At 45.0% G+C, this 15,534-nt stretch overlaps 1 protein-coding gene across 2 annotated transcripts; it reads right to left on the bottom strand.

Annotated features, from left to right (window-relative positions):
- Positions 1 to 1,749: 1,749 nt before the first annotated feature.
- On the bottom strand, positions 1,750 to 15,523 carry DHRS7B (dehydrogenase/reductase 7B). 2 transcript variants are annotated; one of them, XM_075515689.1, is made up of 7 exons: positions 15,483 to 15,523; positions 8,774 to 8,949; positions 7,021 to 7,136; positions 6,104 to 6,314; positions 5,326 to 5,418; positions 3,669 to 3,821; positions 1,750 to 3,313 (listed from the first exon to the last, which is right to left on the bottom strand). In XM_075515689.1, the coding sequence occupies exons 1-7, from the start codon at positions 15,500 to 15,502 to the stop codon at positions 3,108 to 3,110; spliced, it is 975 nt and encodes a 324-aa protein (XP_075371804.1). In that variant the 5' UTR covers positions 15,503 to 15,523; the 3' UTR covers positions 1,750 to 3,107. The 2 variants fall into 2 exon arrangements, with proteins under 2 accessions (XP_075371804.1, XP_075371805.1); XM_075515690.1 differs by lacking the exon at positions 15,483 to 15,523 and adding an exon at positions 15,185 to 15,443.
- Between the last annotated feature and the right edge of the window lie 11 nt (positions 15,524 to 15,534).

Here is a 15,534-nt window from a genome sequence, read left to right as displayed (position 1 = left end):
CACCCGCACAGGCAGCCGTACCTGAGCAGGCACGTAGGCTGGAGGAAACTCCTGTGGCATCGAGACATTTCTAGGTGGCAACAGCCCTTTGCCTCTTTTGCTGGTACAGTGGCTGAGTTGTCTCCCTCCGAGGTTAAAAGCAGCTGAGATCCAGGCATCTCTATTTATAGCAACAATGTACAGTTGCCTTGGCAGAGCGGAGGGGAAGAAATGCAACTACTTCATCTTTCTGCGGTTAGGCCAAGACTGCTGGGCAGGCTGCCTTTTGAGTCCTGACAGTGTTTGTTCCTAAAGTCCTGTCTACTGGATGAATTTTAAACTACTGGCAGATCTGCTGTAGCTAATATGTACTTTATTGCTGCAGAAGGCCCTGAAATATCCTTATGCTAGCCACACAAAAGACATTCCTGCTCTTTTTTTAATCAATGCAGAATAATTGTCAGGGCTATTAGTTCCTTTTCTTCACCAACCCTCGTGGTCCTGAGCACATTTTTGTGTTAAGCTTTCCCTTGCCTGGAATGATGACTATGGCAGAAGGGCTAACCCTTGGTAGGCTCCCTACACGCGTGGCTCACATCAGACTCTGGAGTTAAAAATGAGCAAGTTTCCTCTGATCTCTTGCAGGAGGAAAAGTGAAAAGTCAGCTTAGCTGTCACAACAGGTAGGTCTGCTTTAAAACTGCGCCTTTCACTCCATTCTGAGGTGGAGAGGACATGAATGGAGGGGGAAGCCTTGTTTTCCAATAAATATTAGTGATAATCTAGCTAAAATGCTTGGTGACATCCTGGCTATTAGTAAGTCAGAGCTGTAGCTGTGCAGAGTGACCTGGGAGAATGAGCGTGGGGGGTTGTGTGTTTCAGTGGATCCCATGAGATGAGTGCTGCGTGCAGGGCATCGGGGTCAGTCTCTGCCTCCCCCCATGCCGGTAGCTGTGGGTTACAGTGGCTGGAGACGAGCCTCCCTTTTAAAAGCCCCACACACTTTGCAAGGGCTTTTGGAGGTGCTGTGAAATGGAGTGTGCTACGTTCCTCTCGTCACAGAGAGGGAATTTACTTTCAAAGGGGAATGTGCACACTCTCAGTAATCTCTGACTTGGGGCTGTAGTTCAAACGGTAACTACGGTAACTCCCCACATGTAATTTTTTTTCCCTCAGGCCTGCTGTGTTCCACCCCTCAGCACCCTGGAAGATAACGCAGAAATGCAAAGTGGCCTCTAGGTCCTTCCTGGGTAGCCATGACCTGAAACACCAGAAGACGGAGCAGCTGGACAAGACTGGCAGGAGTACTGTATTTTGCTGAGAAATGGAGGACCTGAACATGCAAAACACAAAAGGAAAAGCACAACTAACACTTACAGAAACTCCCCTTGTGGACAGGGAGAAAAGGTAATGCCTTGGTTTCCTATCTTAACAGGAAAAATATACATACACCTGAAAGCTTTGACTTGTAATTTCAACCCTAGGCCTTTATGTAACAAATCTGCAACCTCAGCCACAGTGAAAATGGTAGAGGATGTCCCAACTGAGCAGCAGCGCTGTGATCGTTAAACACATCCTGGTCATCATCTGGGATGGATTCTCAGAGATCATTATAAATCTGTAGTGGTCAAGAAAAGGCTTTTTGAAGCAGAAGGTCCTGCTGACCCTGCACACCTGTATCAGAGTTTTAGTGTGCTAATCCTCTGTGTGGATTCACACTATGTCTACTGTAAGCTAGCAGATGATGTAAAGAGGGCTGGGATGAAGAAAAACAAAACCCTCCTGCTTTTCCTTCCTCTAATGTTACCTGCTGTGAGGAGCTGAAGTAGAACAAAGGATTAATTTCATAGCAATATAATTTATTTGTCATCAGATGTGCACTCACAGGCAGGACATACAAGACAGTACACGTGGAAAATGCTGGTAAGTGCATGGAGGCGGCAGCAGGGGTCTGGACCTTGGTTCCTACTAGTAGGCTTTATTTCAATTATAAGTTAAAAAAGATTATTTCTGTCCTTACTGAACTCTCTCTATGCAGCCACTCCTTTCTCCTAGTGGTGCTGGTATCCCTCACATGAGGAGAAGGGGTGAAGAATGGAATATGGCATTCCCTCAGACTGTCAGACTCCCTGAAGCCTGTGATATGTGAACAGGCAGGTATCGTTCCCCCACTAGATGTGATCCTAATTAGCATCCGTGATTGCTTTAAAACAGGTGAGAACTAAGGGTCTGTCTCCTAGACTGTCCACTCTACGCACACAGATTCTCCTCTGCTTGCCAGGAGACAGAGTGCCCGGCATCTACAGAATCCCACCTACTCTGTCCTCTAGGCCTGCAGGTGGACCGGGTGTGCTGCTATCAGCTGCACAGTCCTGACACCCAACAGCATACCTTGCTGTGCTATTTTCTGTCTGTTCAGTGCTTCCCCTGCATTAACTTGTGCTGGGGTTAATACTGTAGTGCAGAGTTGAATGTCCTTGTACATCAGTAAGGCTTGATTCAGACAGATAATTGCCAAATAAAACTTAAATTTTACATCAGTTACTTCTTTAAAAGTGGCACTGGACTTGACTTTAGCTTAACGTATCAGATGATTTGGCATGTTAACAAGCAGAGGCTCTGTGAAGTTTCCCACTTCAAGCAACATGTTCTAGATCAGATTGGAAGGAGTGGGAAGGAGACACTGATCACGAGAGCTCCCAGCTGAGGACTGTATTTCACAGGGGGCATGGGGTGGGGAAAGCCAAGATCTGCTTGTGTGAAGGCAAAACAGGTGGGGTTTATTTGTAGTAGGTCAGTAAAGCTGAGCATGCCTGGAGTGAGGTGAGGTGAGGTGCTATCTTCCAGCACGTGGGCCTCCCCTGCTGCAAAGTTCCCTTGAGTTACCCTCCCCAGCAGCCTCAGCTCTCCCCCTTTGTCCAAGCACCCTTCTTCAGGTGAGGTTTAGGTGCTGTCTTCCAGCAAGTGGGCCTGCCCCGATGTGGGGGAAACAGCTTCCCGCTCTCCACGCAATGGTAACTTGCAGCATGTTGAGAAAGGTTTTTCCTGCAGGAGCACCTCCACTGACGTCCCAGCCAAACTGCAGGGGGTTAGCCTCTCCCTACAGTTACTGCTCGAATGAGCTGGGCTCTAAGACTCCTTTGCTTTTCTCTCCTTTTTTGCTCTAGTTGCCATTAAGGTGAAGAAGAGCCTGGGGAAGAGGTTTCGCAGGTAGACAGCCAGGGAGGGTGTTAGGCCAGCTACCAGTACTTCCTTCTTCTTCTGTCCTACTGCATTGAGAACCACCTGAGCGACCTCTGCGGCTGTCTGTCCTTCGGCGGTGTTCTTGTCCATAACTGCCAAAGGAAAGCTGAGTAAGCACCAACGCCAGCAGGTAAGCCCACGCTTAAGTACCTTTCCTAGGAATGCTCTGTTCTAACTGTACATGGCTGCTTGTATGGTTTTGGTTTTCACACCAGTTATGTATGGGAGCACAGGCAGGCATAATCCATGGTTGGGCTAGAAGTCAGTAGTTGCTGTGTAGGAAGGCTAAATTTTGGGGGTTACTGTTCCTACCCGGCATCGAAAGTTGCCTTTGATACTTCAGGGTTAACCTGTATCCCCACCAGAGGCCATATGTTGCAAACACACTTTGGAGTAACTCAGTGAGGTGGAGATGCTTTAGATATGGGGCACAAAATCATATCTCACCTCCATAGCGAGATCCATCTGCTGTTACAGCATTGAGAGAGAGGTTTGTCTGAATGTATCCGGGGCTTACAACTGTCACATCAATGTCATACTGCTCTACCTCTGCTCGTAGACAATCAAAGAAGGCCTGGGTAGCATGCTTAGAGGCAGCATCTGAAAAACAGGAAAAGGACTGTGCACTAAAGAGAAGGAGCAAGGCTGAAGGAAGATTCACTCCCCTGAATGGGTTTTTCACTGCAATGCAGCCACTTCTCAGCAAGAACCCAGCAGCTGTTCTCCAACTTCTAGGTTCGTGGTTTGGTTTGTTTTTTTTTTTTTTTTTAAGTGAATGGCAGCAACAGGTAGTGGGAGTGAGAGGCAATTTAGGAAGGCAAAATGTAAATACTCAAGTTGGAAACTGGCTAGGATCCTGAGCTTAATATCACAGTCATGCCAAAGCGCTACGGAGTGAACCCAAGCTGCCTCCCACTCGCGATAAAGGAGACATGAAGCCTGGCTTGGGAAGCATTTGATAAGACAGGCTGGGGCTGGGGGAATGTGATGCCAGTACAGGAGGGCAGAGCTGACGTTCGCTGCCGAGCACCCTGCTGGCCTACATGCGCTGAGCGTTATGGACTTGCAGAGCAGGTTCAGAGCTTGGCTGCGCACAAGTCAAAACCTGATCACACAAGCAGACAGGAGCAGGGAAGTGTGGCCTAGGGCAGGACTTCCCCCTGTTAAATGGCTGAGCGACTCCTTTTGCTCGCTCCCTTTCCGTGTACGCTTGGTCACTACCACCGTGACTGCCATCACCTCAACGTAGCTGCAGGGTTGACACCAGCAGCACAGAGCTTGGCGCAGGCTGCATACCCTGTCTGAGGACCTAGGCAAGAGCTGAGCTCCATCCTGCAGGCCCACACGGCTCTGGTCACTGTGCAAGTGCTCTGGAAGCTCTTCAGAACACGCTTCTTGGTGCAGTCGTACCCAGATCATCTGCAAGACCAGATGGCCCAGACGTTCCAGGCTCTCCTTCACTCAGCATCATGCCCCACCACTCATATGCCATCACCACTGTACTTTTCCATTTTTATGTTAATTTTCAGTGATTTACAGATGCCTGTATGCCAAACGCTCTCCTTTTAGTTCCTCCATCTTTTAATAAGGCTTTTTCCAGTAATCTCACCAATGTTATTTCTTGTCATAACTGATTTAGCATGAAGAGTTTGCTGGATCAAGATAACTGTTTAGGCTTTTATTTTGACATTGGTTGTACTATGGCACTTCACAACTTATTAAAACAAGAAGTTCATACTTTCTTATAGGAGGTTAGCCAGGCAAACAGCAAGGATAAAATGCAATAAAATTATGGAATTAATCAGAAAGTTTATAGGGACTCTCAAATGTTAAGACAGGAATATCAAGCTGTTTTCAAGACACTGAAAACATGTTCTCCTTCCCATCCCTTAACAACTTTAGGACAGGGCTAAGATTTTGTATTTGAGAGTGGCCTTCCTCAACAGCTGTCAGTGATTTGTGACCACACTAAGAATGATGCACAGCTCTGCCTTCCCTGCATGCAGCCAGCTCTACAGAGAGCTAAATGTGGAAGCAGTAGCCAAGTATTCATTCAGTCTGGTGCCCCAAATATGTCTTCTCCATCTTCTGTGGAGGTACTTACATGCGGATCTGAAAGGAATGCTTATTTTGCCTTGAACACTGCTGATGGCCACAATGTGGCCTTGTCTCCTCTTGATCATGGAGGGGAGAAGTGCTAGCAAAAGACAGAAAAGACCCATTCAGAATAACAGTCCTGCCATTACTGCTGTCAAGAATTGATGCTTTCAGAGCATTCAAAGATGCCTAAGTGAATTACAAGATCTTTGTTCAGTGTAGGGGCTGGGCAAGGGATAGTGCTTAGGATGCCTCTAACTGAAGCTGCAGTCTGGCGGGGACATTCACCTATGAGGAGACTCCTTGTGCCAGCGAGGCTGCACAAAGGCTGCTATAGGTGCTATGATCTCCCCCCACAGGCATGGTCAGCAGGACTTGCTCTTTTCTGCCACCAGTACATCTTTCCAGTTCCTGCAGCTGACACACTCCAGGCTGAACTTTCTGTGTAACCGAAGAAGCTTCCTAGGAAAGCTACAGCTTCACCTAGAACCCATACCGCGTTCTCTAAGGTTTTATCAGCACAGACAGGCTAACCATATCTCTCTTCACAAGTTCCTGCCAGACTAAGAGTCAGGAGGTGTTTTAAACAAGATGGTATCTCTAATGAGGTAGTCATGCCCAAGCATCTCCTTTAGGCCTCCCCATAAAACAAAACTTTCCTCCCCTCTTATACTGTACTGTACCAAATACAATTACAAACAGAAGTTAAGCTGTGCTTAGTCGTGTTGGCCTGCAGAAGGTATCAGCCAAATCCGTTGTCCCCCTGTGGTCTGGATCACGGGTACCTTTGGTGAGTGCTATAGGACCAAAATAATTTGTTTCCATCACTTTCTTATCCACATCCAGTCCTGTGTCCACAATTGCGCCTCGGAAACTGATGCCTGCATTGTTGATCAGTATGTCCACATGACCCAAGTACTTCAGGATGTCTTCAGCAGCATTTAGGACAGTTTTAGTGTCCGAGAGGTCAAACACCACAGTGTGAGGTTTGTGTGTCTGTGAATAAACAAAAGTTAGCAAAAGAGAAGTTCAGGCTGTGCTGAATGTGCTGTATGTTCACGCTCATGGTGGGATTTCCCAGCTCTGGAAGCACAGAAGCAGGGCCATCCAAACCTTGTGCAGTTACAGCACAGCAGTTCCATTTCATAGGAATACATGACAGAAGCAGGTTGTGCTCTTGTCTTTCTCTGCTCCTGTAGCCTGTTTCTTATACCAGAGCCTAGGAAAGGGGCAAGTGAGATCCTCCTCAGGTCCTAAAGTTTCCTATTGTCTTATTAAAGAAAATGCATCTGAAAAAGTCAAAAACTTAACCCATGTGTCTTCTACAGAAGCCAGCAATACCTTTCTTAGCCACTGTCAGCAGAACTAGACATCAAAAATAAAAGCCAACAGAAGGAAAGTCACTTTTCCAGATTCAGTATGTGACATACAGATGCAAGGGCTTTGGGCACTCTGCACTCACATGCTTTCGCTTCCATTACAAGGCAAGGAGTCTTTCAGCTGGCTTTTTTTTTTAGGGTTTTTACAAGATAGACATGTCAGCTCAATGTACTCCTATAGCAATATCTATCCCTAACCACAGAGTTGCATTTTTCCTATTGCTCAACAGAACAACCCACAAGCAATTCTGTAACTTCTGTAATAACGTGAGCAGAAATCCCAGCCTCACGAGACAACAAGCCTCTCCTTTTCCCACACTCACATTCTTTCGGTGATTGGTCATAGTAGAAAGCTGCTGCACCAGGTCTTTGAGTTTCTCACTGTCTCTGCCACAGAGCACCAGCTTGGAGCCAGCTGCATGGAAGGCTTTTGCACATTCTTTGGAGGAAGCAAGGAAGAGAGAAAAGTAGACATTTGAATGCCAGAGACAAACAGCAGATCCACATCATCCCTGGTGATAGGCTAAAACTTCTTTTAGCTGGTGAGGATCTAAGGTGGCTTTATTACTCCTTAGCGATAGGCGGATTTACAATGAAGTCGCAGCAAGATGCCATTTTCCTGTGACTTTGACAGACACGTGACAGCGGTGAGGCAGCTGGTGTGTTCAGTTACTGTGCTGCTTATGCAGTTATTGTGCTGTTTACACATCTTCCCCCATCGGCTGATTGAGTTTCCCTGTGCCTCTTAACTTTGGACTATATCCCTCTCTTAAGAGGGACTACAGCTACCTTGTGTATGTCATCTAATGCAGTGGGGCCTGGTCAGTTTTAGTTTCAGTTTTAGTGAACACCTCCAAAAGTTTTGGAAGCCTTGGAGCTAATGGCTTCATCAAGGTGATCCTCTTCATGAAGAAAAGGCTGAAGAATGGATGCCATGCTGTTGCTGCTCTTTCAGTGCCACCACCTGCTGAGGCAGTCGCATGTTCTTCTATCCCGCCCCGCTGTGATCCAGTAAGACAAATTGCTTATTTGTGCAAGAGATTAGTGTGGTGGTAACGAAGGGTGTTTAAGAACACACAAGAATTAGAGGTGGTCTAGTATATTAATAACTGGGAGTGAGGGGAATAGTATAAGATCTTGCCAATCAGTCTATAAGGGGGGAAACTTCACTGTGGTGGTGGAAATCTATACACCCAACACACACAGCGCTTCATCTGCCCAGTCTATCCCAGCTGGAAGGTCTCTCCTGAGATACTAGTTCTATCTCTTCTTGATGTGAAATACACATTCTTTTACCACTCCCAGTTCTTTGGTTCTGACAGGCAGAGAGGACCATTTCATCTCCTTTGGCCATTCAGTTACTGAACACCCCTATCCTTAAGATATGGATCTTAAGGATCACATGCAAAGACAGCAGCAATTTAAGTTCTATATGTTCTACAAATGTACTCATCCCAATGAAAGGCCTCGATAGCAGAGAGCACGTTGTCTTGAAGAAGCTTTTAAAGCAAGTATAGAAAGCAGAATTAGAGAATGTATCCGCTCAAACAGAATAAATTTTATTTGGAAAAAAAATACTGTGTTTTTATTTAGAAAAAAAATACTCACTGGCGTTAATATTGCCAAGAGTTTGACTTTAGAATGGATGGATTTGTACCACAAGAGAAAAGGTACCTTAACTTGGGGGAGTAGAAAGTATAGCAGTGTATCTGGAAATAAAACAAACATGAATGCAGAACACCAGTTCTGGGAAGTTTTGCAGAAACAATTTGACTTTCTGGCTTTTTCAGGATTTAGAGAAAATACCCCTGACAGCACAAGAACGGTATAACTTGTTCCTTGCTTTGATGAGCTCCAGTTTATACAGCGTGATTAAAATTTTCCTCCACAAATTTTGAGACTTTCTTGCATCAAAATTTGCATTGGCTATAGTTATAACTGATATGGCTGTGCAAGCCATGCCTCTCAAAATTCAGAGCAATAGAACTTTCTGCTCGTTACTGCTTTGTTCCAATAGGTATCCCTTCCACAGCCCTCTGCTTGTCCTGCCTTTGGTGCCTATCTTTCGGTACCCACCTTTTCCCAGGCCAGAGGTAGCCCCTGTGATCACGACCACTGCTTCCTGGAGGTAAGCTCGCATCCGCATCCACTGCAATAGCCGGAAAAGGGCGAAGATCCCCAAGCTGCCAAAAAGCAGTGGGATGATGACTGTGCTTGTGAGATCCATGAGTTTTCCTTTCTGAATGGTCTTCCTAGAGCCACAAGATGAAAGGAAACAGACCATTTCACCATCAAGAAAATTAGCAGAGGCTTGAAAACCAGGAAAATCCTTCTTCTTAACCCTGCCTTAGACCACCAATAAGCCAAATCCTATACAGAGGTCTCTTCAACAGATTTCCTCATCCCTTCATTTAGACTTTCAAGAGTTCACATCGGTACCCAATTTTAAGCATTTAAATGCTAATCTGAACATCCCTGCAGGACACTTGGTGTTGGATCTTGTCAGCTGTCATGTAACAATCTTGGGTTCAGAGATGCTATTCCCACATGCTTTTCCATTTTGCTCTAGATTCACTCTCTGACACAAAGTGTATATAGAGTGGAAGCTCCTCAGGGCTGGGATATGTCTCTGCATTCTTCTGATTGTAATAAAGTCTCTTAGATTTCTCTAGAGCAGCCAGTACCCCAATATCTACATGCCAGAGACCAGATACTGTGTATTATCCCACATGGATGTAAGCCAGTCTGTCTTCTGGAGACGCAGAGTAAATTTTCTCTCTGAGCACATTATTTGCTTAATGCACTGAAATCTGTGCTTCCATCTCCAGTGTCTTTTACCACCCGTTAGTAGAGACAAATTACCTGATTTAAATGAGCCACATGTCCAATCTAGTAGGCTAAAACCTACATTCATGCTCTTTACTTTTATGCCAACATTAATTGTGCAGTTTAACAGCATGAACCTGTGTTCTAATATACTGAAATTAAACCTGCGAATGAAACCCAAGCTAAAGGTATCTACTAGACCTAGCTCATCCTGGAATTGGATTCTGATACCAATGCATAGCTCTAATCTTCTTGCTAAGCCATTGCCTTCAAGGGAGTAGTTTATGTTACAGCTTACTACATGGCCAAAGAGTAAGTGATACTTCTGCTGTAAAAAAGGTCACTAACTTTCCCACTGTATATATCCCCAAACTTTTATGCTTGATGTTACAGTGAAGTCAGTTACAACCCCTTCCTGGAATCTATAGAACTTGTGGGGTGCGCATAAAGCCAAAACCAAATATTAGTATATCTTCCCTGTTGTGCAGATAGAGTTTGAACTCTTGCAGTTTGACCTGCAAGATAGGCCTTTACCACGAAGGTATTGGAAAGGTCTGGGTACACAACTCATACGCTACTTCAAACAAAAGGACAGCATGAGTAGCAGAAAACAAGAGGTAACTAAGAATGCTAAGCCAGAATTGTGTCATTAAGTAGGACTGAGCTTGTATGGAGCTGAAGGGATGACAGAGGCTCTACATGCTGTGGAACAGAGCTAATGTGGAAAATGTCAGGCTCTTCCAGATTTCCATCAGGGGCTTGGACGGAACTCCTCAAGTAGCTGGTCAGTGAACAAACTAGCTTGCTGAACCAGTAGTGAACTGTATAAAATAAGTATTTCTGAAGGTACAGCTAGAACACAATAAAATAACACATAAAGATAGCTGAGCTAGCTCTAAATAAGCTTGACAAGGTCTAAAAATAAAGCCATCAAGTTAGTACACAGCTCTTCTCAAGATACTATGGAGCTTCCCATTAATGAGCTAACTCGTGTATCTACAGAGTACTTCATTGTGCAGTACACTGTGCATAACGCAGCTAGGCATCCAGGCCACAAGCACCTCCGAGCATAGGGAGTATGCCCAAAGTGGGAAATCAGAAACCCAAAAGGAGGGTTAAACTCATTCCATTGCAAAGCAGTGCGTGAGCACAGCGCCCAGCAGCTCAGACCAGCGTCTTATTCTTCCACCTTATTGTGCTGAGTGCGCATAAAGAGCATGTATTTTGTACTGATTTACAGCAGAGGACTGATAGGGCTGATTTAACAAAAGAGTGTGTATCGCCCCTAAAGTAATTCCTGGGAAAGAGCTGTTTAGACACAAGGCCACTGCCTTCTTTAGGCTGGGTAAGCAGGAGCTTCTCCTTACTGGTTCATGTTCAGCTGGTTGTTTAAAGCAGCTGCCCTCTTTATGTTGTTGTCCCTTGGTTTTTTTGCTCTCAAAGGTCTCTTGAGATTCAGAAGACAAGATGTGGGCAGGGACAACAGGTGCTGTGCTGACATTGAGCAGCGTGGCTTACAGGACATTTTGGAATCAAAAATCTTCAGCTCCCATTTAGGACCTTTTGTTATTTCCCAAGTGGGAGCTGACAGGTGGAGTGGCACTTCCTTTATGAGCCCATGTTGAAGCCGAGGCATTTGAAAAATCTGGCCCTGACCAGCTTTGCTTCTGATTTAGTAAAATGCAGATGACTCTCTAAAGCAGATGAAAAGGTAACTGGGAAGATGGGGCTTTTCTGACACCTTTTCTAACCAAACCACACTAGGAGATGGGAGGGAGTCCCATGTTTGATTACAGCACAGTTCTTTCACATTCTTTGGCAAAAATAAAGGTTGAGTTAGCAAGGACTGAACTCTCTGCTACAGGGCCAGGTGGAAAAGAGCCCCCATCTTACCAACTAAAAGCTAACCGTGTTTTGGTCAGGTAGCATCCATTGCTCATCAATATGAACCAGTTATGCCTGCTTAACTTATTCCTTAATCATATCACTTACTCATCTGCTTTCTAAACAAAGAAGGTCTACCTTTAATCCTTTTTCATTTGAAAAATCTTTCCTAGCCTTTTATTGGTTTTCTTTCTCTTCCCCACCCCCCCATATTATATACAGGAACTGGGCAAATTACCCAATCTCTGCCCAACAGTTGCAGCAAGCCATGAACCCAGTCAGCAGCAACAACCCACTTTTGCAGCTTCCAGGATAGAGTTTGAATCAACAGGTAGCCCCCTCTGATATCTGGGGAGGGGAAATACAGGATGGGGAAGAGAAGGACTGGATGAAGGAGGGGGAGCAAGCAAGAGAGGGACTAGCCGATCAGAGATGTAGATCCTTTGTTATTAGGGGATACAGTTGCAGTACCTTCTGCCAAGGAAGGTACTCAAATGGCCCCTTCGAAAGAGCCCCAGAACAAAGAAAATCTCAGTTCAGTCAGACTTGAGAAAGAGGACAACCGAGCTGAACTAAATCATTTTGGAGAGAAGAGTTTCTGTAGCACTTTAGACCCACAGCAACAAGTTTTCCTTTGATTTCATAGTCTAGCTTGTATCACAAACCCATGAGTCCTTATTTTAGCTTGTCATATTGAACACGCTGAAAAAAATAGTTGATAAAATAAATATCAGTGGAACAAGAGAACATGGAAATCAGCTCAAGCCATAGAGCCACACTGCAGTATGTTCAACAATATCCATCTTACGGAGCCCAGTGCCAGGCTACTGACACAACAGCGTGGCAGTTATGTTCTGTTCAGTTTTCAGGGTTATTGGGTGGAAAGACCAAAGGAAAGAATTGCTGCAACCTCAAGGAGAAGTTATATTCTGTTTGGTGTTAGGGTTACTTGCTGCAAAAGCCAGAGGAAAAAACTGCTGCAATCTGAAGGAGAATGAGATAGATCGTAGATAAAAAAGACTTGATTCACGTCAACAAAAATGCTAAGTTGCAAGAGAAAGGCTGGGAGAAGAAGATAAGAAGCATAAAACCCAACTTAAGAAAGGTAACACTTTGACGTAGCTAGAGACATCCCAGGGCAGATAACGCCATGTCACATTAAAAACATGGGGGACGGTGAGGAACACATAGGTTTCCACACCTAATTCAAGATGAACTGGATATCCTCAGACCTCTTGCTCAAAGGTCTGAGACCCCACTATCACCTTTGTTCCAAAACTTGGGTATTCATGCTGAAAAAATCTGTTATTAATTCTTAACAGATAATGTTTATGACACCAACTTATCAGCAGGAGAGAAGCCACTGCTCATAATTGGTTCAAATAAAGTCCTGTAATTCTCAGTTCTCCATCCCAAAAGGCAGGATTGGAACATGCAGTTATTACAGAGCAGAAATAAGAACACCCATGATGTAAGCACATAGAGGTGATTGGAAACTTTTTGAAAGGCTTACCATAAGATAAATCACATATATCCAGTTAAAAAAAAAAACTTTCCCCTTAAACCAAAAACTGGATGTTATCCCATAAAAGCCAGGACAATGATTTCCAAAGGAACAAGGATCTTAGCTAATAAGGTCAAGAGTGTACTAAAGGCAGCAAAGATGAGATCAAGTCCTGAAAGAAACTAAAACCATGATAGTTTCCCTAAACACCACCTATTCTCCTTTAGCTTCAGCCACCTAGAATCACATTGTCCTTTACGTGACAAATGGCAGCAACTGGGAGGCTATTTTCAGAAATCAAAAGGTGTCATTTAAAAGGTGGGGTGATAAAAGGAAGGAAAAAAAATATTTTTTTTCTAAGGAAGCCCATGTCCAGAAGCACAGCAGCTCTAAGCTTGATTAGCTACCAACTTTAGTCTGAAGAAAGCACAATATCCTACCTTTGAAAAGAACTCACTTGCCAGTGACTCTGTGAGATGGTGTCTCCCTCTGGTCTTTTAACAGGACAGACCTGACTTAAATTTGGAAATGGCAGCAGTCCAAGCGAATGCACTCTGTCCAATGCTAGCACAGCCAAGAACAGCCTCTAAAAACAAACCTCAGGAATACAGTCTGTGACCTTTGAAATGTGGGGGTAATTTAACCCCCAGATTGGAAAGACAGAGGTGAATTCAAAACTTAGGATGACCCTCTGATGATTTCTAGTACTAAATAAATAATTTCTAGTACTGAATCCAGAGCATCCATAAAGATCAATACCAAAAAAAAGAAGGCAACTTGTGAATCAGTTGCAATTCTCTATTACTGTCATTAGTTCTGGGGCATACACTGATTTTATAGTGCACACTCTAAAATGGGTACCACACTAATTAAAACAAAAAGGACTTTTTTCTGTCTTCCCTTAGGATTCTTGAGAACTTTGAGCACAACTGAACGGACAGATGCATTTCTCATCACACTCTGCATCAAAACCCGATATTTACCAGGGAGACGGGCATTCCTTCCAGCAGAACAAATTCACTAAATCCCTTATAAGCCATGTCTGACAGGGAGAAAAGTAAGCATTACTTGCATTTTATATCGGGTAATCAGTTTCACTGACCCAACTGCTTTGGAAAGAAACTGAGATCAAACTTATAGACATCTAAGCCAGAAAAAAAAAAGTCATATAGCATTGTCTGTTAAATCAGTGGTTTAATGTAAGCCACTGGGAAATTTGCGGACAATTTCTCTGATGCACAAGATCTCCATAAATGGTAAGTTAAACTTCAAAAAACTCATTCAAAACCCAATGAGAAAAAACGGTGATGACATTATTTCAAACAATTGAATTACTGAAATGCCAGTGTGCACTTACATGCTTACATAATCTGCTTTCATTCCAAACTTTATAAACAGAAAATAAAGTAAAAAAATACACTGAGGTCATCAGAAACCAGTAAAACTCCTAAGAAGGGACGCAGGAACTGGACAGAGCTCCTCACTACAATACAACCATTTCAAACAGAAAACGGAGAAGGGGCTCAGGAGAAGGAATACAATAACCCAGCTGGAATTCCCAAAAGAAATGATGGCAAGGGGTGTTATCAGGAGTGCCACAGACGTGCTACGCACTGGTAGCTGGTAGGTCTCGTTGTAAGTAGCTGGCAATGATGAACAAGCGTTTGAGGTTTGCTGCGGGGGAGGGTAAGTATCAGTTGTAAATTTTTAATTAACTTTTTCTAGTGCGGTTTGAACAAGCTACCATCTCACAAGCATTATTTGAAGCAACGTCTAGGAAAACCGTCTGCTGTATTGCAGTAGTCATGCAATGGCATCCTACTTATGTTTTTACAGAACTGTTTATGCAAAACAACAACCTCGCCCCACGGTATAGGAAGAGGGGAAAAAATATGTTTCCAGCACCCAAAAACCAGACTGAACTTGAGGAATAATCTTCTCATAAATCTTCCTGCCACTTTTATTCAGTTATAAGCTTCATTTCCAACCCTCCCACTCGAAAATCCTCTACGGGTGTTTGGGACACAAACAAAAGTACATCAAAGTGGCGTGATTAGAAAATTAAAACATTTGCTGTGCCAGAGAAAGTATTTTGCAGACATTTATCAAATCATGAATCACCTAAAACATCGCGAGAAAATGAGAGTTGGCTAAATGTCTCTCCCCGCCTCGATTTATATATAAATACGTATTTAATAGCTGTAACGGCGGTGAACTATGCACTGGAGAGCCCAGGGTGACCCTGCACACAGACCAGGGGCACTTCCACCCACCTCTCCCATTTGCCAGACTTTCACCTCCCAGAGGAGCGCGCCCGCAGCCCCCTCGGCACCTCCCCGTGGGCTCCCCTGGGAGATCACCGGCGGGCGGGCGTCGGCGGTGGGCACCGCAGGGTCCCAGCACGGAGCCGGCAGCCCCGCGCCGCCCCGCTCGCTGCTGAGCGGGGCCCTGAGGGGGCCGCCGGCAGAGAGGGGCTGCCCCCCCGCCGGAAAGGGGCCGAGGCGGCTGGGGCTGGCGTGAGGGGAGCGGGAGGCCTCGGGGGGGAGCGCGGCGGGGGCCGCCGGGCCCTACCTGGCTACTGCGGTCACCATGGCCACCGCCGGAAGTGCCGGGAGCGCGCGCA

The sequence above is a fragment of the Mycteria americana genome, chromosome 12, assembly GCF_035582795.1.
Source record: "Mycteria americana isolate JAX WOST 10 ecotype Jacksonville Zoo and Gardens chromosome 12, USCA_MyAme_1.0, whole genome shotgun sequence".
Taxonomy (NCBI): Eukaryota; Metazoa; Chordata; class Aves; order Ciconiiformes; family Ciconiidae; genus Mycteria; species Mycteria americana.
Note: the sequence above shows the minus strand (reverse complement) of the source record. Positions and strands in the feature narration are given on the sequence as shown.